At 39.0% G+C, this 23,706-nt stretch overlaps 2 protein-coding genes across 5 annotated transcripts in view; both read left to right on the top strand.

Annotated features, from left to right (window-relative positions):
* SAC3A (SAC3/GANP/Nin1/mts3/eIF-3 p25 family) overlaps positions 1-19,806 on the top strand; it is a 43,223-nt gene extending 23,417 nt beyond the window's left edge. For all 4 annotated transcript variants that reach the window (XM_011624745.3, XM_088874954.1, XM_088874955.1 and 1 more), the window contains 8 exons: positions 492-672; positions 812-1,297; positions 1,532-1,672; positions 1,917-1,976; positions 7,124-7,254; positions 17,683-17,816; positions 17,941-18,158; positions 19,153-19,806. In XM_011624745.3, the coding sequence (XP_011623047.1) occupies positions 492-672; positions 812-1,297; positions 1,532-1,672; positions 1,917-1,976; positions 7,124-7,254; positions 17,683-17,816; positions 17,941-18,158; positions 19,153-19,248 (1,447 nt within the window). In that variant the 3' untranslated portion in view covers positions 19,249-19,806. The remainder of the gene's footprint in view (positions 1-491; positions 673-811; positions 1,298-1,531; positions 1,673-1,916; positions 1,977-7,123; positions 7,255-17,682; positions 17,817-17,940; positions 18,159-19,152) is intronic.
* A 1,056-nt stretch (positions 19,807-20,862) lies between these two features.
* On the top strand, positions 20,863-23,461 carry LOC18433510 (FKBP-type peptidyl-prolyl cis-trans isomerase). Its single transcript, XM_006843596.4, has one exon. The coding sequence runs from the start codon at positions 22,756-22,758 to the stop codon at positions 23,317-23,319; it is 564 nt and encodes a 187-aa protein (XP_006843659.1). The 5' UTR covers positions 20,863-22,755; the 3' UTR covers positions 23,320-23,461.
* The last annotated feature ends 245 nt before the right edge of the window (positions 23,462-23,706 follow it).

The raw sequence follows: 23,706 nt of genomic DNA, 5'->3' as shown, positions 1-23,706 counted from the left end.
TCACAAAAATTCCAGTTGTGCTCGAACCTTAATAGTCGCCCCCATTAGTGTGTTTGGCAGCCTCTTTTAACGGACAGTATCATTTATGGCTATCTTATTCCTGCTTCTCTTGATAAAAAGTCACATGTTCCCTTTTTCCTTTTCATTATGCTATTCTGCTAAGAGTGAATGATGCAGTTCACCATTACCTTTGTTTTTTGAGAAAAGACTCCAGTCCATTGAAAGAACCATTGATTGTTTGATCATTAGATAGGGCTCAGTATTGAAGGTTCACATCTCACTGTTCACCTGTAAAAGAGAATCATGTTGATGAACTATTGTTATAAAGTTTTAGTATTTAATGAAATTGTTACATAGTATTTATGTGTTTTTGTATTGGTCATCTTTCTTTTTTAACTGTATTCCAGATCAGGTTGCCAAGTACTCTGATAGACTGATATTGTTGCGATCAGCAAGGTCCTAACTTAAAATCTCTACTTTTCTATATGTAGGAGCACACAGAGCTCTATGGGGGTTTCTTCACTCCTGAAATACAGAAAGAGTCCAAGCAGACGCACCAAAAGTAGGTGGGAGCCCATGGTAGAGGAAAAGGTGGATGAGAAACTGGCCCCCTCCAGTCATGATCCATTGAAAGACAGTAGTTTGCAATGTCTCAAAGAGAGGGGCAACTCGGTAATATTTTGCTATATTGATCTTTGCTCTCTCGTACAGTTATAGTTTTCAAACTATGGTTTAGGTCTTAGTTTGTAAGTATGACTTGTGTCTTAACCTCTTAGTCTTAGTCCTAACTCTTAATCCAATGTCCCTGTAGGCTTCTACTGCAAAACGTGAGAGTAAAGAGGTTTCCTGGACAAACACGAAGTACTTCACGCAACATCTAAATAAAAGTGCCCAAAGGCCAGCTAAAAAGCCAAGGTTTGGTGATAGCTCAAATGCCGCTGAAAATGGAGATAATTCTAGTGATAGTGACAAGGAGTTGGGATTAACAGCTTACTATTCAGGGGCTATTACTCTGGCAAATTCACCAGAAGAAAAGAAAAAACGTGAATCTCGATACAAGCGTTTTGAAACAGGGCATCAACGTCGTAGTGAAAGCAAGCAGTTCAGATCAAGAGGGGCTGGAGCTGTAAACTACGTCGCTAGAAGGGCTAGTGCTTTGCTTCTTGCCAAGAATCATGAAGATGGCTGTAGCAGAGCTGTTGAAGACATTGATTGGGATTCTCTCACTGTCAAGGGTACTTGCCAGGAGATTGAGAAACGTTACTTGCGGCTCACTTCTGCACCTGACCCTGCAACAGTAATTGCTGCAACCTAATCTTCATTTCTCAGATTTTCTGTCTATTTCAGATGTGATTCATTGACTGTAACAATTCCATTCACTATTGATGCAAATAACATGTTTTTTCAGCTAATGGGATTATTGGAGTGTTTTGAGCTATGCAGAACCTTTCTGTTTGGATGTTAGCCATCGAAAGGAATTTTTTTCATGTATTGATGTCTGTTTATTTTTTTCTTTGTTTTTTGCATATAGGTGAGACCAGAAGAAGTACTGGAGAAAGCTCTTTTGATGGTCCAAAGTTCACAAAAGAATTACCTTTACAAATGTGATCAGTTAAAATCTATACGCCAGGATCTTACTGTGCAACGGATACACAATGAACTAACTGTGAAGGTTTTTTTCTGTCAAATGGAAATATTTTGTGTAACATTTCTGTAGTCTGAGTAGTATTTGATTTATTCAATATGTGTTATGTTTTCATCTGATAACCAGTTATTAGTTTATTCACTGCATTTTTGTGATCTCATGTTGCATTGCCAGTCATCCGACATATTGAATTGGTCTTCAATCCAGTAGGGAGCATGATTTGCTTGGTAAATTCGTAACTACTGAACGCTTTTATCTTCTTTTTCCTTAGGTGTATGAAACTCATGCAAGATTAGCTTTGGAAGCTGGGGATCTGCCGGAATATAATCAGGTAAAAGAAAATTATAATACTAAATTGATTAGTTCTTTGAGAAATCTTCCTTGTGAAACCAAGAAATTATGATTCAGAAAGGGAAAGCACTTGTAATCTTTTAAAAAGATGCGCAATCACCTTGTGTCTTTTCAGCCTTCTTATTCTTCTAAATAAGTCACTTATACTGAAACATACAAAATTACCTCAAGGTTGTTCAACCATTTTCTCTTCTATTTGACTCTACTGTACCTGGAAATGTATGTCCTAGTGAGGCATTACATTAATTTCACGTTATTGGAGATTAGGTTTGATGTATTGGCGGACGATTTTGTTCTTTATTCTTCGCAAACCATGTTGAAGAACTGAATTCTTCAATATTTTAATTCTTTTTGCTACCAATGTATCCTGCTTTATGTGGCTGAAAGTTTATGTGCCCTCTAGATAGGTTCTTCCTTGTTGATTCCTTTTTTGTTTTATGCATTGATGTAATTCTAAATTGTTTGTTTGTAGAGAAACCATACGCTTCATGTGTGGGTGTGTGCATGCGTGCGCTCACATGTGCGTGTGCATACGCACACGTGTGTGTGGGTATGCATGCTTGTGCAAGCTTGCCTGCGTGCGTGCATGTGTCTATACACACACACACATAATGGTCTACTAGTGTAATCATTAGATATACTGAAATTAGATTATTGTTAGGGTTAAACTGATTTTATATTGCAAATTTGTTCATAGCTTATTGCAATTACTATTTAGGCTTGATTTGGAGCTCATGAGGAGCATACATATGCTCTAAGAAACACAGGTATGGAACTGCTAAAGGTTTTGGAGCACCTAGGAATGTTACATGTATAGCATGTGCAGGTTTAAGTGTGTATGATGTTATTAAAATCATGTGGTAGTTCAAAGTGGGGCTTCCCTTGCCTAGAAGATCCACGTGCTTGCATAGGCTAGGGTCTCGATTTTTCAGGCAGAAAGAATTAAAAAAAGAAAAGAAAAAAAAACCACATTGTACAAACACACACACATATAGACACATACATAAATACACACACACACACACACACATATATATATGTATATATACACAAACACAGACATAACACACACACATTGTACAAACACACACATTTTCGTTTCCCCCTTTTTTTTTTAATTCACATTAAAAAATTGGTGAAATAGTCCTCAAAAGAACTTTACCTGAGCTTTGGAATTTTTACTGATTTATAAACCAGGTGCCGGAGGTAAGCTATTTAGACTCATTACGCTTAACTTAACGACTGTTACATTCTATGCTTTTGCTGTTTAGGCTAATATGGAAGCTGGTGGCAGTGGCCTTATGGCTGATAACTAGTTTTAGGTAGAACTATGGGGACTCCTCGTGATCCATAGGAGAGAGCTTTCTATGTTTGCCATAGATAGATATCAACTCTAAGAAGTGCTAAATTCTATCAAGTGTGTTTCGGTAAACTTGGTCATACCTCATTTTGGTATTTTGAAAATTGAGCTCCTTGTCCCAAGTCCTTGGCCATGGCTATAGTTGATGCTGGGAAGATAGGGAGAAAAAAAAAAATAAATCAGAAAATTAAAAGTAAAAATAAAGGGTATAAGATTATACTCTCTCAGAGGATGTGCAAAGCAGTCCACCCCCAAAAAAGATCTTTTCACAATACCAAAATTAAATCTTCTTCTCTTCTCTTTTGTCCAATAGTTACATATTCATAAAATTAAAACCCTAAGCTTAACTTGCTTCCTAAAATACCTTAATCAATACTAAATCCTAGCCCTTTATCTTTTAAGAATAGAACTTCCAATTCTATCCCTCAATTCTCTACAATAGAAAAAGATGCAAATACCCTAAAAAGAAACTAGAAACCCAAAATAACCATAGTCTTAAATTTTAATCTTCCAAAATATTAATAAAATAAAAAAATAAAAAGCTTAATTGCATCATTCTCCTAGGATTGGGAAAAGCTCAACCTTGAGTTTGTTGTGTTCATCGCATCTATCAAAGGCCATTTGAATAGGTGGTGATGAAGTCTTGCGATTTGCCTAGGTACTTTATCTGTCAATGAACCAATTAATCTAGCACTTGCTGTATAACTTCTTGTAGAACTCGAGGATGTCATGCAAAATCTTGATTTCTTCAAGCTCAAATGGTTGTATTTAACATGTTGCAACTAGTATATCTTCTTCTTCATAATTGATTGTCAAAATTTGTAGCACTTCAAGGTTGTTGGCGACATCTTTCGCACTAACCTCTTCATATTCTTGTTCCCCATGCTGCAGTCTGCTGAGTAGATTATGTAGAACTTGTTGTAAATCAGGTCTTTTTTTAATCTCTCAATCATTTTATCCACATGCGGGATAACTGGAGTGGTAGATGTTTGTGATAGCGTAATGGTATATATATCTCAAGGCTCTGATACCTATTGATGCAGGGAGGATAGGGAGAAGGAAAATAAATAAATGAAAAATTAGAAATAAAAATAAAGATGAGAGATTATACCCTCTCAAGGTCAATTCATCCTGAAAAGATCTTTTCACAAGACCCAAAATGAACTCTTCTCTTCTCTTTTGCACAATAGTTACATATTTATAAATAAAAAACCCAAACCTAATTTGCTCCCTAAGAATCCTAATCAATACTAGATCCTAGTCCTTCATCTTTCAAGAATTAAGGGCCAGTTTGGATGTCAAATAAAAAAACCTTCACATTGAAAAAAATTGTAATTTTTTTCAACCGTAGTAATAAATATTATCGCCTTTTTTTTATTAATTTGTTGGACTGTTTGGTTGGTGTGAACATATTAAAATGAGTTTCGTGGAGGGACAGGGCGCTGAAGCAGGGGTTGGGCGGGAGGCATATTTGCATTCCTCTCACAATAACATACGCTCTCTCCTCATACAAGTCCTACCAGCTCCATTTGAGAGAGAGAAAATGGTTGCCTCACTCGATGCTGGTGTTGTTAACATACGCTCTCTCCTCATACAAGTCCTACCAACTCCATTTGAGAGAGAGAGAAAATGGTTGCCTCACTCGAAGCTGGTGTTGTCGCTATGCAGGCAGCCAAGCATGGTGGTGGAGTGGAAATGAGTTGCAACTGACGTCGAGAGAGAGAAAATGGCACCATGGCCAAAGCCCAGACCCTAGTTTCTGCAACTCTTCTTCTTCATCCATTTTCTTCCATTTCGGGCCATACAATGCTTCTTCCTCAGCCATTTTCTTCCATTTCTGCAACTCTTCTTCCTCATCTATTTTCTTCCATTTCTGCAACTAAGGTCAGGCTTAGAATCAAAAGAAAAGGTACGCCGATTCAGGGACTTGGGGTTTTTTACAGAGATTGATGGTTTTTTACAGAGATGGGATTTGGGGTTTTTTACAGAGATTGATGGTTTTTTACAGATATGGGATTTGGGGTTTTACAATTGAATAGTTTTTTTACAGAGATGGGATTTGGGTTTACAGAGATTGATGGTTTTTTATAGAGATGGGATTTGGGGTTTTTTACAACCAAGATGGATGGTTTTTTTTATAGAGATGGGATTTGGGGTTTTCGGTTCTTTCGGTGTTGAAGCTTGGAGCAAAAGACAGATGGTTTTTACAGAGCTGGGATTTGAGGTGATTGGTTTTTGGTTTTTGGTGACTCAAGTTTAGAGAGAGAAAGGAGAGAGATGGGGTTTGGGTTTTGGGCGTTTCTGTTGTTCATGAACTGGTGAGAGATGGCCCATCTGAAAAAATTCAAGTCCAACTTGAAATTTTTTTATTGTAACTTTTGCCTTGAAGTTGTAGGATTTTTTATTTCAATCTAAAAATATTGCAATTTTAGGTGGTTGTCTAAACGGGTGAAATCTATTTCACAAGATTTTTGGATTGCAATCCAAAAATATTGCAATTTTGGGTGCATCCAAACTGGCCCTAAACTTCCAATTCTACCCCTCAATTCTCTACAATAGAAAGAGATACAAATACCCTAAAAGAAAAGTAGAAACCCAAAATAACTCCAATCCTAAATTTTAATCTCCCAAAAAGTCAATAAAATAACAAAATAAAAAGCCTAATTCCATCAATATTACATGTTCAAGCTTGTTAGGGATGCCTCTTTGAGTTAAAGCAATAATAAATTCTGGTGTTTCGGTGACAGAGGTGGCACTTGCAGAGTTTTATATCATGTATTTTCTTATATTTGAATGTTTTTCACAGCACTAAAGTGATGAATGGGTTCACTGGAAAAAACTAACGCATTTCTTGTATTGTATTGAGATGAGGGTGAGTGTAGCTTTCAAATAACAACATGCCCAAAGGATGATTGCAGTTGAGATGGATGAGTGGCAATACATGAAAGGATAGAATTCATATTGATTACATTCGAGGGAATTTAGGTGTGGCTTCAATAGGCGATAAGATGAGGGAAAGCAGACTTAGCTGGGCTAGCCATGTGCAGCGTAGGCCTAATACAACAACAGTTAGGAGGTGCAATTTGGTTTAAGCAGAAGGCTCTTAAAGAGCAAGGGAAAGGTCCAAAAGGACTTGGATGAAAGTAGTAAGAAACGATATGGTAACTTATCGTCTTACTGCGGTTATGCCGTTGATAGAGCAGAATGGTGGAGCAGGATGCATGTAGCCGACCCCAAATAGTTGGGATAAGGCTTAAATTATGATGATGATATCCTGCGTTATGATGTTCCCATATATTTTTCTATGGTTCTCATTGTTATTCAGTTGTGAAGGGACTAACTATAAATTCAGATAGGCGATAATTCTGAGCTCATGGTTGGCCTAATAGGACCATGTTGGTTTACAATTTCTTTAATCATGAATCAGATGTGAAAAGAGAACCTAATTTTTTTGAACGAGATGATGATGATTGACACAAACTTTAGGACCCAATTAGGACTAACAGCATCTGTACCAAGTATGATTTGGCCCGGACATTTCAGTGTTCGTGCTACCTAAAATGGGAAAACAAGCTTAAGGCTGTTTATGGATCTCCTCTTTGCTTGCTATAATTCAATAAAGAGAAAATTTAGTTCATGTAATTGTCTTGGATCTCAGTTCCCTCCTATAACGTTATGTGATGAAGGGAATGGATTAATATGTCAGTATTATGAGACTTTCATTTTATTTCTTTATTATGTGCCTCTGATTATTCTGGTTTTTGCAGTGCCAATCACAGTTGAAAAGCCTGTATGCTGAAGGAATCAAGGGGTGCCATATGGAATTCTCTGCTTATAACTTACTGTGTGTAATCTTACATTCTAGTAACAACAGGGATCTTTTATCATCCATGGCGAGGTATGCTGCACTTGTATAGATATGTTCTGCATGATAATTTTTTAATATTTTGATCGTTATCAATAAATTGTTTCTAAATGAGAGGGTTTGGCATATTTGACCATGCTATGTAGTTTCGAATACCGAAATTGTCCTAACGCTAAGCACTGAAATCTTCATAAACTGTAGCATGTCAATAATGTGTGGAATCAGTGGTTCCAACATCATAGAAGAGTGGTTTCATATTATTTTATTACTATTTCAGTGGTTCCAACATCATAGAAGAGTGGTTTCATATTATTTTATTACTATTCCATTGGTTCCAACATCATAGAAGAGTGGTTTGATATTATTCTATTATCCTCTGTTGCGTGTTCAACATACTTGAGAATAAAAGAAAAAGTACTTCGGACATGGCAAATGATTACCACTTTGTGGTTTCATTTTGTTATTTGTGATGAATATTGGCTCCTGTCATTTCCATTGGGAAAAATTGATTGTGTTAATAGATTCATGAACTTTAGGCAGCAATGTGCTTGTGCTTTTTAGTATATTGAAACACCTCTAGTGAAGTAGTATGATGAATCTGTTTTTGGGGAAGTGACATTTTTATGTATGAAATTCTGGTGTACTGAAACATGCTTGAAGTAGTATCATGTACACCAGAACATGCAGGAATGTAATTTGGATGATGATGGAAGTCTCGAATACTTGGTCGAAAATTTGTTCCAGGAATCGGTGGCAAGGGGACTCTTTTTATACCCGCCTGATTACTTTAATGGAATCACCTTCAACTTTGGGGGCATTGCAGTCATACAACCTTGGGCCTTCCAGCACCGACCTGGTCTAGGCCATGGTTGAATCTGCCATGCTAATGGAGCCCGAAAAGGATAGAAACTGTTTAGACCCGTGAGATGAAAAGACCCATGAACACCTGCCTGGCACCGATCCCCAAGGGAGCACCATCAAAATTAGCTTGATGGTCCCGCAAACTGGTGGGTTGGGGTGGCAGTTACCACTGGTCGGATATAGGGTTTGTCATAGGTCGTTTTTAGGTATGTGACCCCAGTTTTGGCTGAACTTCGAGGCTGATCTGCCAAAAGATTCATTGCTATTTCTAGTCTAAAAGGTGACCCAGGCTAGAACCTTGTCTTCCAATGTCACAATCTGACTTTCCTTGCCCTCGAGAGTTCTGGAGTTATGCTCTAGCCAAAGTATCCAAGTGGTTGCCATCAGTGTTGCCAGCCATAGATAGGGACGAGTTGTATGGATAGCGGGGTGTAGCAGCCCAAGAATAGTTGCTGGCCACGCCCATTCTCCATTGAAGAGACTTATGATGAAAATTAGTGTTTTAAAATGCGGGATGCGGACTCAATGCAGTCCAAATGCGGGTGCATCACCTTGATGCGGTTAATTCATAGGGAAAAATCTCAAAAAATAGGTTAATGCATAGGAAAAAATATGGAGGTGATTTCTGTGATAGTAGTAGGTATTTAATTTATGGGTGCAGTTGGCATACGGATGCATCCGTAGGTGTAGAGGTAAGGTGCACCTTCAAATTTTATCATGGTACATAATTTTGATGTAAAATGTTATTAGGATTATCTCAAAATCTAATTTTATATCTAATGATAAAATTTTAAATTTCAAAAATGCTTAAAATTAAGTAGATCTATAAACATATGAAAATCTTGAAAATGGACAGTGTAGATAATATGAAAATCTTGAAAATGGACAGTGTAGATAATATGTTGTAAAATGTACTATTTTTGAGACTGAAAGCTTTTTATTTTTCATAGTCATTCATCTTGATGCTGAGATGATCAATCAAAGGGTTTTTCAACATTAAAAGTACCTTTTCCGATGGATTTTTGAGAGGCATCCGTAGTTTTACATTATACGGTAGCATCCTTATATAAACTTTTTCCTTAATTTATTTATTAACTCCAAAAGTATCAGTTATCGAAGATTCTGTATCCACTATCCCGTGATAGATCATAGAAGACATTAGAAAGTAGAAAGTAGAAACTTGAAACTAACTTTATAAAACATTCAACAAGCATAATCACAAATTTGCAGCTGCAAACTTTAAAGTTACAAATTAAAAGTCAATGAAGATTAAAGAGTTCAAAAGTCAAGACAAATCATCATCATTCCTTAAGTCTTGAGAATCTAAATTTCATATCTTAATCAGACGAGTTATCTAGAGAGTCTCCATTTGCATCATCATCATCACTATCATCCTCGGTGGCCTCCACATATTGTTCTTCTTCCTCGGTCTCATCTGAGTCAGCCTTACCTCCTCCTCGACCTCTGGAGTTGATGTGTGACTAGACCCAGCTGTACTCTTTTGTGCCTTAGTTTTAGGCCGTACTTCTTCCTTAGCCCCTATGGCTAGCTCGACATCAAGCCAGGTAAGATCCTCACCCTTGAACACATGCTCTACTCATGGATCCATGGTCCACTCACTTGAGCAATCACCATCAGGTTCATACAATTGAATGGGTTGAGATCCATGCACTTTTGATACCTCTCCTAAGCCTCGTTATGTCACACATAAACCAAATTATCAACTTCTTTTGCTCCAACCTATTTCTTTTTTTGGTAGGAGTAGTGGTACAAAACAAATAAACAAGAAAAAATAATAGATGTTATTTTCTTGTTTCTACTTTTACACTTCTTAGATAAGTTAGGTTTTAGAAAATTGAGATTTGAAATCCAAGAAATAAGGACTAAGGACTTACATGCTCAAATGCACTCCAATTGCGTTCGCATCCAGATCAGCTGCATATGAGACTCAACACTCGAATAGCGAGACGTTTTAGATTTGGTGTCTCACTTCGATATAATGCCCCCCATGCAGCTGTATAACATTTTATAATTTAGATAAATATTTAATTATTTATAAAAATGGAACTATACAAGTAAAAACTGTAAAGAAAACAAAATAGAATGGGCACGTTTGACCTTTACTTGGATTTGTAGTGTCCCTATTTCAAGTAGCAATCTTTCTCTTTAAGTTTCCCAATGCTAACTTGAACTTGATCAATTCTTGGCTCTGGATCTCATCTTGGATATCTTTGTCAGGGACCAACCTCCTCAAGAACATTTAATAACCCATCATTTATTATATGATCAGACTCAATGGTTGGGTGCTTGTAGTGAAGAGATGGATTTAGAAAGTAACTGGCTGAATGGGGGTGCCTGTGAAGCTGATTATCCAATCTCCTATCATAATTCCAACTATAGCCTTGCATTTCTTTTCATCATCCTTTGTAACCTTTTTTACTTCTTCTCCTTCCCAAGTCATTGTCTCATGTTATGTATGTAGCTCATGGTGGGCTTCGCTTCAACATCAATCAATACAAGCACTGTCTCTCACCGAAGGGCTAGCCACCTGATCTCAAGAAGATGTATTGAGAATAATCTGTTAAGCCTTTCACCCGTCCCGATGCTTTGACCACTTACTATTACTCCATTGCTCTGAAGCAAACATGGTTCTCAAGGAATTTCTTTGCTTGCAGAGGCTTTGAAGAGTGAGAAATGATGTGGCAAATCTAGTGAAACCTGGTCTCACTATATCAAACTCCTCATCATGCTAAGGACTATGGTGTGATTATAAATAAATCCAACAACAAACGTAGCTTTTGAAATCACCCTACTATATGTAGATGTCGTACCCTTATCCTTAAGCATGAGATTGACACAATGTGCTGTGCAAGAGTCCAAAACATATGCCTCCTCTTTAGAGTAAAACGATGCCCAACTGTAGCATAATTGGCATCATTGTTAGTGACAATTTGTACCACATGTTGCTTTCGAACAAATTCTACAATCTCATTCATCAAGTCACATAAGTATGTAGCATCATGTGACTTGTCTGATGCATCAACAAACTTAACAAAAGTACATGTTGGGCACTTAACCGATAGTTAATAAATGCCTTGACTTCTCATCAGACCATCTATCACACATAGTAGTTGGCCATACTTCTCCCACCCTTCTCTTTGAGAAATCAAAATTTTTTTAACATCCGACATCCTTCAATAAGGGCTCCCTAATCTCATGTAATGTAGGAGGATTAAGTCCTGGGCCTAACGAAGAACATAGGTTGGACTTTATTAATAACAAGTAAATCCTTCATATGTAAGAAAAGAAGATTCGAGATATTGTGGGGATAAAGATCAATCACAAGGCATGAGACGATCCAAAAAGCGCTTGGTAATGATCCAAATTGTAGGCCTACTTGCGTATTGAGCATTTACTTGTAAGAACTGAATTTCTTGTAATGGATAGTTGCAACTCTTTCTAATTGAATCTAGGAAATCTATTCTCTAATTGCCCAATTGCCTCGCTCCTCTCCTGCAATGTACTTACATACGTTCTTCCTCTCTTCTTTCTTGTATCAATTTTCAATTGCGGTTTGTTTTGTTTTTTTTCTCCTCTCCTGAACCACAATTTCGGAGTCTGGAGTGCAAAATGTATCCATTGGCCCCTTAGAGAGGTGTTTTTTTCCAACACTACCACCAATATTTATAACCCTCTCCCTTGACCTTGGAGTACTCTTTTTCCTCATACCAACTTCTATTGTATCCGCATCATCTTCATCATCATCAAATAATTGAATTTCATCGATTAATTCTTTTCGTTTCATTCTCTTTTTTCTTTTTTTCCTTTTTAAGTTATCCATGTATTCTCTAATCTCCTTTTTAATATCTTCGGTAGCTTGTGGGCATGCTCTTACATTCCCAGAAATACTGGCTAAGCATTCTTTTTTTCGAAAAATACCCCCCCACCCCCCATATAAGTACTTCCACAAAGAGAGTACAAATAACAATTTTCGGTCTTTCGGATTTTTAGTTTTGCATATTTCCAAGCCAGATCCGTGTTACTAGAAGATTGTGAAGAAGACATTGCCCCAAAAAAAAAGTATTAGTGTACTAGGAAATAAAAATTTACCGATTACGTGAAGAAAATATCGATTTCTTCTCAGCCCTTGAAACCCTTGATTTGTTGTCAAAACTTTGCTAAAACTTCCTCAAATCAACATCCAAAATAAACCAATCAACAACCAAAGATCATCCAAGACTAAAATCCAAGATTTCTGAAAAATAAAAATTTCCACCATTTTTTTTTTTGCTCGATTTGATGTCCTAAAGGCTATGGATGTGGCTGATTTTGGTGGTTTGGGGGGTTTAATATGCCCCCAAACCCTTTCCCCCCCTTTTAGGGGGCAAAAAGACAGGAATACCCCTTCTTGGAGGGGGTATTTCATCTCGCATGCACGGCACATATGCGCCCTATGCGGCCACATATGCGGTGGGATGCGGCGCATATGTGCTGATTAGCGATGTGGTTGCCAGCGCATCCCGCATGATGCGGTTGCATATGTGGCGATGCGGCCACATTTTAAAACACTAATGTGTCAATAGAGGAAAAGGTGTTTGATGTATTCCTCTTGCTTACGCATTATGCAACAAGTGGGAAGTAGGATCCATCTCTTTTGGATTTGATTTATTATTAGGGCTTTTTTGGAGAGTACCAGCCAATGAAAGGCCTGGATTTTTGTGGGGGTTGGGGTGTGCCGTACTTTGTAAGCTATGGATGACAGATTATTGGATGGATTCAGTGAGGAATGCTTGGACGAAACCAAAAAGATACCAAATGGACAGGGGTCCAAACCATCTTGTCCCTTACCCTGCCAAGGAATATACTGGTCAATAAAGGCATCAAGGAGGCCGGGCAGCATCTGTATGTCCTTTTTCCATAGGTCTCTCCTAAAAGTTGGAGTGCACACCAAATTTCCCCTGGAGTACTTCCAAGTTGTATGACTAGTGCATTCTTTCTGGTTGCAATGGAAAACTGGCTGGGAAATTGGGTTTCTAAGGAAATGAAATTTGTATAAAGTGAGGCAATCCTCTTCCATGCCCCTGAATTTGGAACACCTGTGTATGGAAGCCATCATTCCCCTTAACCATATTATCCTTGGATATTACTGCGGCCATAGATGTCCCTTGCGGCTTGCAAACCGCTTCCACCATTTGCAAAGCAGTGTAGTATTGCAATCCTTTTGACTGTGAACCCCAAGGCCACCCTCCTTCTTGGGCTTGCAAACTTGGTCCTAGTTGACTAAGTGGGACTCCCCTGCTCCTGACTATACAAACTATCTCATTTGACGTTCTACTCCTTTGAGAATGGATATTGATAATGACATGTGAAAAAAGGAATATGGTGCATGCTGGCTTTAATGACTGCAATCCTGCGCAACATCCTCTCAATCTTATCTACTTCCACTTCCTAGTTTGCCCCAGGGAGGCCGAATTACTTGTTGTGCAAAGGATCAATTCCGCAACCTAGCCTTCTAGCTAACGCTTGCTCGGCACTCTGGTTCAGGCAGATTGCCATCATTTTTTTTTTTGATAATGTTAACTGTTGTATTGAAAAGTAATAAGTACAAGGGTAAGCAGAGGGCTCCCACAAGATGGGCCTCACGCCAAAAGAATAGACTACCCCAGAGGGGTAGCCTATACAAAAAATGGTTGGGGCCTAAAAGCAAAAAGGCCCGAAGTCGCAAAGGTGGAAAACCAAAAGAGGACCAGTATAACTGTCCATTACAAGTAGGATAGGAAAAGGAAACCAAAAAACAGTCTTTCAAGAGCCTAAGCTGGTGAACAGCGCTCCATCTTTAGCCAGTTGATCCGCTAAGGCATTGGATCCCGCCAAGTATGTGTCCATAAGACGGCCATATCCCTGCAAATGAAATTTATCTCATCATAAATCAAAGCCAAATGGCAGGGGGGAGACACAGAACCCGCAGCCCAAGAGATAATATTTTGTGCGTCTCCCTCCGCTATGAGTGGTTGAGGCCACAAGGGGTCAAAGAGCTTGAGGCCAGTGAGGAGTGCCATTGACTCAGCAAATTGGGAGTCTGCATGGCCAATATTCTTGGAGAAGGAAGCAAGTTGTCTTGGTGATCGCGAAAGACACCACCCACTCTTGCCAGTCTGAGGTTACCCAAGGAGCACCTTTGAAGTTATGCTTTGTGAGGCCCACCAGGGGGGGACCAATTTCTTGATCTGGAGACCAGAGGCGATTGGGAATGAAGAATGTCTTTCCATTGGTGGAGGAAGGTGGTGGTCAAGACTTCTCTGAAGATTTTGGGGTTAGGGGCCTAGAAAACGACCTTCGAGATGATGTTATGAAAAAGGGTTGGAGTTTCGCGCTTGGTCCCTTGGGAGTGATCTCCACAGCTTGTAGGAAAGTCTACAGTGTATAAAAAGGTGGGGGTTTGTCTCTTCCTCACTGGTGCACATCGCGCATCGATTGGGGATAGGAACATCCTTCGTTGGAGTTGGTCCACCGTGAGTGCCTTTTCGAAGCAAGCAATCCAGTTGAAAACTTGCACTTTGGGGGAGCTATGGAGGACCACACCTGAGCTATGATGGATCTTGAGGAATGGGGAAAAGTGGGGGGTAGCAGGAGTTTCTTATAGAAGGAAGCCACCAAAATGGAATTCGAAGGGGAGGGGGTCCTCACCAAACGGTCAGGCCCCGAAATTGCAAGAAAGTTTGAATGAAGCAGCGAAGATAAGGAAATGAAGTCATTGGTTTCATTTCTGTGAGGGGACGTCTGAAGGATGGGTTCCAGACTCTAATGTTTCCCAAGAGAGGCATTCCCTCAGCGATTGAAGAGAACTTGTTGGTAGCAAGACAGAAGAGAGAGGGAAATAGGTTCCTGAGAGGGGTGTGGCCCAACCAAAGATCGGACCAAAAACGAATGCAGAGGCCTTCCCTTGAATGGAAGCGGATGTATTTCTGGAAGAGATTAAGAGAGAACAAGGACTTCCAAGCCCCCGAGGCTCTGCTTGGTGTTCTCCCTTCCGGCAGCCAAGTGTTAGAAGCGATCTTGTATTTGCATCGAATGACTTGGGACCAAAGTAGGTCGTTTTGTGTTGCTAAATGCCACCGCCATTTGTGTAGCAATGCGGTATTCTACTTTCTTAGGATTCAAATTCCGAGTCCACCAAGGTGTTTGGGTTGGTAGACTTTTTCCCAAGAGATTAGATGATATTTTTTGGCATCAGCATCCCCTGTCCATAAGAAGTTTCTCATCAGCTGTTCTAAGCGGTTGACGACCGCCGGCATATGGAACATGGACATCAGGTACACCGGGGTATTGGCCAAGGTTGCCTTTATGAGGGTGGATCTTCCTGTGCAAGAAAGGAACCTCCCTTTCAACACAGCAAGTTGTCTATCGACTTTGTCTATGATGTGGGACCACTGCCTTTTTTTAGGTTTGCCGAGGCTCAGTGGCATGCCAAGGTAGCTGGTAGGAAGATCTTCGACTTTACACTCTCATTCAGGAATGAGCGCTCTTGTTTCTGACGACCCCTATCATAATTGATTTCTCCATATTGACTTTGAGACATTGAGTCTCTTCCTTAATTGCCATCATTTTTTATTTAACCAAGTTTATCTTAAAGCCCATAGAGAGCTCGAAAGTTTCGAAACATATTAAGAAAAGCCATAGTACACTTTTTTGGCACCACAATGCAAAACACAATGATATCGGTTGTATATTGCCAGTGTGAAACCAGCTGGCCTCCATGAGGATTGGAAGCCTTGAAGCATATTGTGGCTGTATATATTGGAGATGGACTGTCTATAGATCTTTCCAATAATGGCAAAGGGATATGGGTGGTGGAGGTTATCCTTCCACATGCCTCATGATGACGTAAAGAAACTTTTAGCGCAGCCATCAACAAGAACCGAGAAGAAAGGAGACCCAATGCAGGGAAATGGCCATTCTGCCAAAATGTATCCGATTCGATCCGTGATCCAGTGGGTCCCACCAGACATGGTCATACGCCTTCTACCATTCTAACTTGAAGATGAGACTTGGAGTCTTGGCTTGGCTTTGAGTGTGGATACACTCTTGTGCTATCAAGGCCCTGTGCAATACTCATCTATCATTTACAAAAGTAACCACATAGCCCAGGACTTGTCTCAGGCGGGTACCTAATACTGTGACAATATCTTCTAAGAAATATTTATTAAGCTGATGAGCCTAAGCTCATAGAGTTCATTGGTCCCTTCAACCTTTGGGTGAGGCCAATGAAACTGGCATTTAAGCCCCTTTCTATCATCTTCCTGTTGTAGAACTCAGAGAATAGGGCAAGGATTTTTGTCTTGAGGGTCCTTGAACTTTTGACATAAGGCCAGTGGAAATCATCCTGGCCTGGAGCTTTGTACTTTCCTAGATCCATGATTGTCGGTCTAATATGTTCTTCTGTAAGAAGACATTCTGACCACTCTGCCCTCTCCCTGGGAATATTAAAGTTCCAATTTGCAACTGAGGCCTTACTTGGGGTTGACTGCAGAAGAATGTGCTGAAGCAACTGATAATCGCAGACTCCACTTGCTGTGGATCATCAATCTCCTGATTCCCTTCTTTAATCTATAGTTGTGTATCACTGCATTAGCTCCTTTACCACAGTTCACGATCTTAGGGAAGAAGCTTGTGTTGTGGTCTCCTTCTGAAGCCTCTTAACTCGTCACATCTGGTGGCAGAAATTTTATTCTTTTTTAAGGGTCCATTGGAAATCAACTAATCCTTGGTTCTCCTTGCCCTTTCATCTGAAGAAAGATCCCTCGGCACCTCACTTAGATCCAGTTCACTTATCTCATAGAGTTGATATTTCCTAGCGTGAAAGTTGCCGAAATGTGTGAACCGCTCCTTTGTCTTCCCTTTAGGAGCTGCAAGTTTCTAGAGAGCCTAAAACCAGCCCAGCTATAAGCTTGGAACATTGACCACCATGGGGGAATCAGGCTGAGAAGTTCCTTCTCCTCCGGGCTCCAGGTACATCATTTCGAACCAGAAGGGTTTCTTTACCACTTTGAATGGGGTAAGGATCTACCACCATGGGAGTATGGTTCAAAGTTGGTTTAGGAAGTGGCCTAGAATGAACACCTGGGGATTCATCTTCCTGTTTATGGGGGATCAAGAACCTATCCAAGTTAGACAATGTGATTTTTATCTGATCACATAACTTGGATATTTCAATTACTCCCTTTCATTTCCATTTTATGTGGAAAGTATACTATCATGCTAAGGATATGGGAAACCCAGCTCTCCTTAGGCTTGTCACCATCCACTGAATTGGAAAGTGATGGAGAGTGGGACCCACATGTAGGTCTCTCCCCTCCCCCTTCCTCTCGCTCTCTCTCTCTCTCTCTCTATATATATATATATATATAACCATTTCATTATGCATACCATGGCTTTCCGCTGATCTTTATATTATGTTATACTTCTCTTATCAATATCCAAAAGCAATGTGGTATTTTGTATTATGAGCATGATCCAAAATCTGAATTCTGGAGGCTTCTTTGATTTCATGTATTCCTTGCATCAAGCCTTTATGCTGACTTGAGTTAAAACCCTGGCTAGGTTATCTGCAGAAGCGAAGAAGGATGAGGCAGTGAAGCACGCATTAGCAGTTCGTGCAGCTGTGACATCGGGAAACTATATATTGTTTTTTAGGCTATACAAAACTGGTCCGAATTTGAATACCTGCCTAATGGGTAATATATTTCACAGACCTAATAATCCAAGAACTAAAAATCACACACCCAATTACCAAGAGGTAAAAAGAAAATCCTTAGGTTATTTTTGCCATTTTTCTGATTGAATATTGGTGTTTGGCAGATCTTTATGTTGAAAAAATGCGGTTTGAAGCTGTGAGATGCATGGCACGCTCTTACCGCCCGACCCTTCCTGTCGCATTCATTGCACAGGTTTTGGGGTTCATGAGCGGGAGTGATGATAAGGATGTGGAAGGAGTAGAAGAGTGTGAAGAATGGTTAAGAGCACATGGTGCAAGCCTTACTTCAGATAATAATGGGGAGTTGCAATTAGATGCAAAGGTGATTTTGGAGTTCCAAATTGTTCTTTTTCCTGTAGTTTCATTTGGGAAAATCTGGCTTTTTGAAAATTGGAGATGTTTACAGTAGGTTTAAGCTCTCTTAGCCTAGTGGCATGGGGATATTTGTTTCAAGTTTGGTGGGAAATTTCTCCATGCTATTTGAACGTCTCATAAAAAATCTCACGAGATTCAAAGAAAATTTCTTCAATTTCGAAAGTTTTTCTCTCCTTTATTTTTTCTTGCAATTTTTTTGGAAGTTAAATCTATTTAAATGTATATCTATTGTACATAGAAAATACGAATTATAACGGAAATGATACATTTTGTCTGTGATTTGTTTATTTTTGTATATTCTCTCTCTCTCTCTCTCTCTCTCTCTCTCTCTTTTACTTTATTCTTTAAGTTTCATTGGGATTTCACATTTGCTTCCTTGAAATCAGTGTTTGCCGACTTGGCATGATTCACTCGACTGCCGAGCCTGGAACAGCCCCCAACTCTGGGGGTGTTTATAACTTGGTTTATAATTAATTATAACAGTATCATTGATGTAATCTTTGACTAAATCAACTATAGAAAATGATTTTTAACTAGTTTTCTGTATTTCTATTTTGAAAAGCTTTTTTCTCATTGTTTATAGAACTTTTTAAGTTGTTTGCTCTTTTTTTTTTGTAGTTTTTTTTTTTCCTTTTTTCACTGATTTACATAGTTTTTTCGATTCTTTTGGGTCTTTTGGGTTCTTTGGGCTTGCTTGATGGAGACCCGGATGAGTCAACTCGGACTTTTCTGAGCCACTCGGATCACCCAAGGGGTGAGTTGCCCAGCCAAGCTGCTTCATCTTGCACTGCTTGAAATAACTGGAATTGTCAAGGTATCCCTGTATACTACCTTGAGAAATTCCCTGAGGCCTAGTGTCAATTGAATCCCTAGATTTTGGGTGTTGATTACTTAAATGAGAAAGAGAACGTCATTTGCTTATATGGTTATTGGAAATGCAGGCAACAGCTTCCAGTCTTTACATGCCGGATCCTGACGATGCAGTGGCTCATGGGGACTCAAGCCTTGCTGTTAATGATTTCTTGACCAAGTCATAGCAGAGCAATATACACAGCTGGAAGATGGAATGACAACTGCGACAAAAGCACAAGCCCAACTTGATTTCCAAGATATCAAGGAGTTGGGTGAGCCGCACTATGGCCTTAAATTATTTACCATTGGAAGGTGTGCTAATCTTCTTTGCCTCCGTTCATTAAGAGGAGACAATGCAGCATGAAATGAGTTTCAGGTTCCCCAATTTGGAGTTGTTCTATTCATTGGACTGCTCCCTTCCCTATTCATCGGGGCTGCCATGATAGGAAAGGACTTGGCAGCTTTGGGAAGGTCTCTCTCTCTCTCTCTCTCTTGATTAGCATTTATCAATGTAATGTGTTTTTTCCCTTTTTCCTGTTATTTTGGGATAAGTGGGGTGTTCCACCTGAAACCCAGGCGAGCAAAGACAGTAACATGGCACCCAACCCTCTGGAGTTTAAGCAGCCATGGACGGTTGAAGATAAGGTTGTATAATGGCATTTTTGCTGTATGCTACATTGTGAAGGCGTTGTTGAGGCAGCTCCAAGTTAAATATAATGAAAGTGTATTAATCATGTGTTAAACTGATACATGTTATGCTTACCCCCAAAAAAAACTGATACATGTTATGAGTTATGACCACAAGTTTTTCCTCCTTTCATATGCATTAATAGAGCAATCATTTGTCCAAGAATCCCCATGTCACCATTTGAAGCTCAAGACCAACTTGAAAATTCAATTGAATTGGATGGAAGGGTCGGATGATAAAGTGAGTTTCTGTGAGACAAGCTCTTCCCAACATTTCCCAACATAAAATTCGGGATAAGCATTTGGCGGATTAGCTCAATCATGCTCCGTCGTTCAAGGGATTTAGGACCTCTCATTTACTGGAAATCCATTCCCACCTCAATTCCATGACCTTAGAGCTCTGAAATACATATTTGATGATCTTTGAAGAGAATTGAAACGGATGGTTCTTAAATAAATACTAAAATTAATTTAGGCTCAATCGGCAAATTTTTTTTTCATTTTCTGTGTTAATGGCTGCGGTGCTTTAGATGATGAACCTAGAAAATTTTGGGTTTTTGAGAGGTTCGATTCATTGCGACATCAATATTACAGGATCATCCCAACTACACCGACCCTTGAATCAATTGCTAAGCCGCATGTGGACCTTATCCTAACATAGATCTGTTATATGTACGCTATTTTTCGAGCTTTGGATTTTATTATTAAGAGAAAAATTAGGATTTTAAAGCCAAGAAACTGCATCTTTCGGCAACTTTGGACCTTTAAAATTCAGTGCCGTCCAATCAGGATGGACGATTCAGGGCTGCTGTCCATTCTGTTAAAGAACTATGCACCGTCCATTTGCATCCAAACAGTACACAAACAGGTACCATACTTATCCAGCTTTTTTTTTTCTGAAGGGATTATATAGCTCTACATGGACATTAATCCCTACAGTATGCATGTTCTAATTGCGTGTCAACTTTCCACTAGAAACTGATAATCACATAAATCATCCTTTTTACGGAATATTAACCCTCCAAAATCCAAATAAACGTTGTAGCTATACAGACAGCACCTCAAAAATTCATTGGAAAATGTTGTTTTGATGTTAGACACTATTATATTTTTATTTTTTTTGACAATAATGTTAGACCCTAAAATTTTTTTGGATAATAATATTAGACCCTCTAATTGATCGTCTCGACATTGAGAAGCATGCAAATCGGGAAAAAAAATAAGAAGAAAAAAGATTTCCAATCCCAAAAATGGTGTATCTTGAAACACATTATTTAGACCGTACCTTTTGACGATTTTCACGTGTTTAAAGATCTACTTAATTTTAACCACCAAAATTACATGTTATGATAAAACTAGATTCTTTGATCAAAATTACAAATTATGATAGAATTTAGAGGTGAGCCTTACTTTTGATTGTTTAGACAACTTACGCAAATTACCCCCTTTTCTAAAATAATCTATTGACGGTCGAGGGTGGGATCTAAGTGTTAGGGAATTAAAATTCAAAATTTATCTTTTGGAAGTAATCATCTAATGTTTCTTACGTGCCTCCCAGAATTTTCCATCAAAAAAATCCTCGTAGAATGTTTTCTGCCTTATATAGTATACCCTTGAAGGAGCATAATATACAAATTGAAAAGGATTGCATTTAGTGGCCCCACACTACAGTCGCATGGATGCAAGACTTGCCTTTTTTATATACTTGTGTTAATTTAATGGTGATCATTTGGGGTCTCATATACATGGGTGTGGGAAGGTTTCATAAGATCATTACTCTATATTTATTTATAAAATTTAAAGCTTAAAAAATATTGTAGATCGACAGATATATAAAAACTTAAAAATATTAAAAATTGACGGCCCAAAAATGTATTACAAAATATACTATTTTCAAAACTTGAAATCTATTTTTTCTCATATTTATTCATCTTGATGTAGAGATGATCGATTTGAAGATATTTGGGCATCCATACAATCTCTTATAATAACATTTTTGATGTAGTGTCAAATTTGATTGTTTACAGCCTCGGCTCTATATAAACTTTTCCCTTTGTTAATTAGTTCTTGTGTTTTGCTTTGTTGATGCTGTTTGATTATGCTCTTTTGTATTGTGACAATAAAGTAAGCATTGTTATTGGATTATTAAAAGTTCCAACAAAAAATTATCCAGTATTACTAATAAGGCTATAAAATTATTATTTAATGGCTTTAGTATATCTATACAATAACTGCAAATCATGATCCTATATTGTGTCATCTTTACATATCCAATTTTTTCATTACATTTTTTTGAATCAAATCTAAAATACTCACAATTCTATAACTTAACTTATTTTTTGACGATCCGTATTTTTAACCCGATTGTTTCCTCTAAATTTTTGAAATAAAATCAATTTATTACAGATGTTTTGGTGTGCTAATAATTTATTATTCTCTAAATAATGTAAATTATGAAGGACATGGGTGTAATTTACTCATTTTCTATAACAAAAAGAAAGAAAAAAAAAAAAGGCTAGGCCAGGGCTAGGCTAGCTCTGCCCTGGCTTTTATTTTGTAGGGCTAGGTCGGTAGGGTGGAATGGACCCGGACCCGACCCGAGACCTTGAGGGATAGACTCAATCAAGGTTTAAGAATGAATTTAAAAATTGGACCCGACGGATTGGGTTCGGGTCCAAGAATACCATTTGGGTATAGGTCCAGGTCTAGTCTGGACCAATCCGGTCCGGTCCAGCACTATATTTTTTGGGTCGAGGTCCAAGTTTGGCCATTTTAGCCAGCATTTGGGCCAGTTTTAGGGTCAGAACTGCCAGGTCCATCATCCACCAGTCCGGGTGGTCTATTGACAACCCGACGTAGAGGAGGACCCATCGTAATACCGTTTATCTTCTCTCTTCTAAAGCAATGTAAGGACCTCTGTCTCTCTCTCTCTCTAGCCTTATCATCAGACAATCACATACCTCTCTAAAAACCTCATAGTTTCTCTCTCTAAAACCCACCCATCCATGGCCCTCCCATCTCCCCCGATTTCCTTCCCATTCCCCGTCTCTCTGAACCCTCCCTCTGCAAATCGCCTCGCAATCTCCCCAGCCATCACAGCAACAAAGGCCCAACAAAGCGAAGAAAGCAGCGGCCCAGATGAAACCCTAAACCCAACTGATTCAGAGTCCGGCGACTTCGATACCCGCCTCTCGCAGGTCCGGCTCCGCTACAGGAGCGGAACCGGCAAGAAAGCCGAGGTTCGAAAGGCCAAGAAGGGAAAGCAAACTTCAAAGAAAGCGGGGGTTTTCCTGCCTCCCGTTCCATTGAAGGAGGCGGTTTCCGGCGGCTTGAAGGTCGATTTCGGGTTCACTTCTTACAGCGAGAGGCTCAACGGGTGGCTCGCTTGTCTCGGCCTGGTGGCTCTGGTTTTGGTGGAGCTGGGTTCGGGTCAGGGCTTGTTGAAGTATCACCCGGGGCCAGTAATTTTCTTGCAGGTTTACACGGTTGCTGCTGCTTCTGCGTTGTTTGTGAAGTTTGAGAAAGAGAAAATTGGGGTTTGGCCTGAGAAGAAGGATGTTAATGCCTGAAAAACTCTTCTTTCTCTCTCTACAAAATGGAGGATATCTATCCTTACTGCCTGGAATTTTGGCAATTCATCGTCTCTCTTGTGAGAATGTAATATGGTTTCTCTCTGTAACTCTATAAACAGAACATTCTGTTGCCTGAGTCTCTTCTCTCTCACTCTACAAAATGGAGTTTTTTTTGTTTTTTTTAATTGGAACAAAAATTTATATAAGGGTGAGGTTCTAAACAATAAAATGGGGCACCTCAAAGAAGAGGTTGATTTAATGTTAAAAACATCTCAATTTGGTAATTTTTTTTTAAAGATATGTGTCAAATTTAAGGATGATTTTTCAAAGTCCTAAACAAACGAGTATGAGAAGGTCTCGTATGATCACTACTAGTAAATATAA

The sequence above is a fragment of the Amborella trichopoda genome, chromosome 8, assembly GCF_054954075.1.
Source record: "Amborella trichopoda isolate Santa Cruz 75 chromosome 8, AtrichopodaSantaCruz75HAP2 v2.0, whole genome shotgun sequence".
Classification (NCBI taxonomy): domain Eukaryota; kingdom Viridiplantae; phylum Streptophyta; class Magnoliopsida; order Amborellales; family Amborellaceae; genus Amborella; species Amborella trichopoda.
This window is presented reverse-complemented; position numbering and strand designations above follow the sequence as displayed.

Bases quoted from the DNA above. Each gene is read 5' to 3' on its own strand.
- LOC18433510 (XM_006843596.4), top strand. From the start codon at position 22,756: ATGGCCCTCCCATCTCCCCCGATTTCCTTCCCATTCCCCGTCTCTCTG.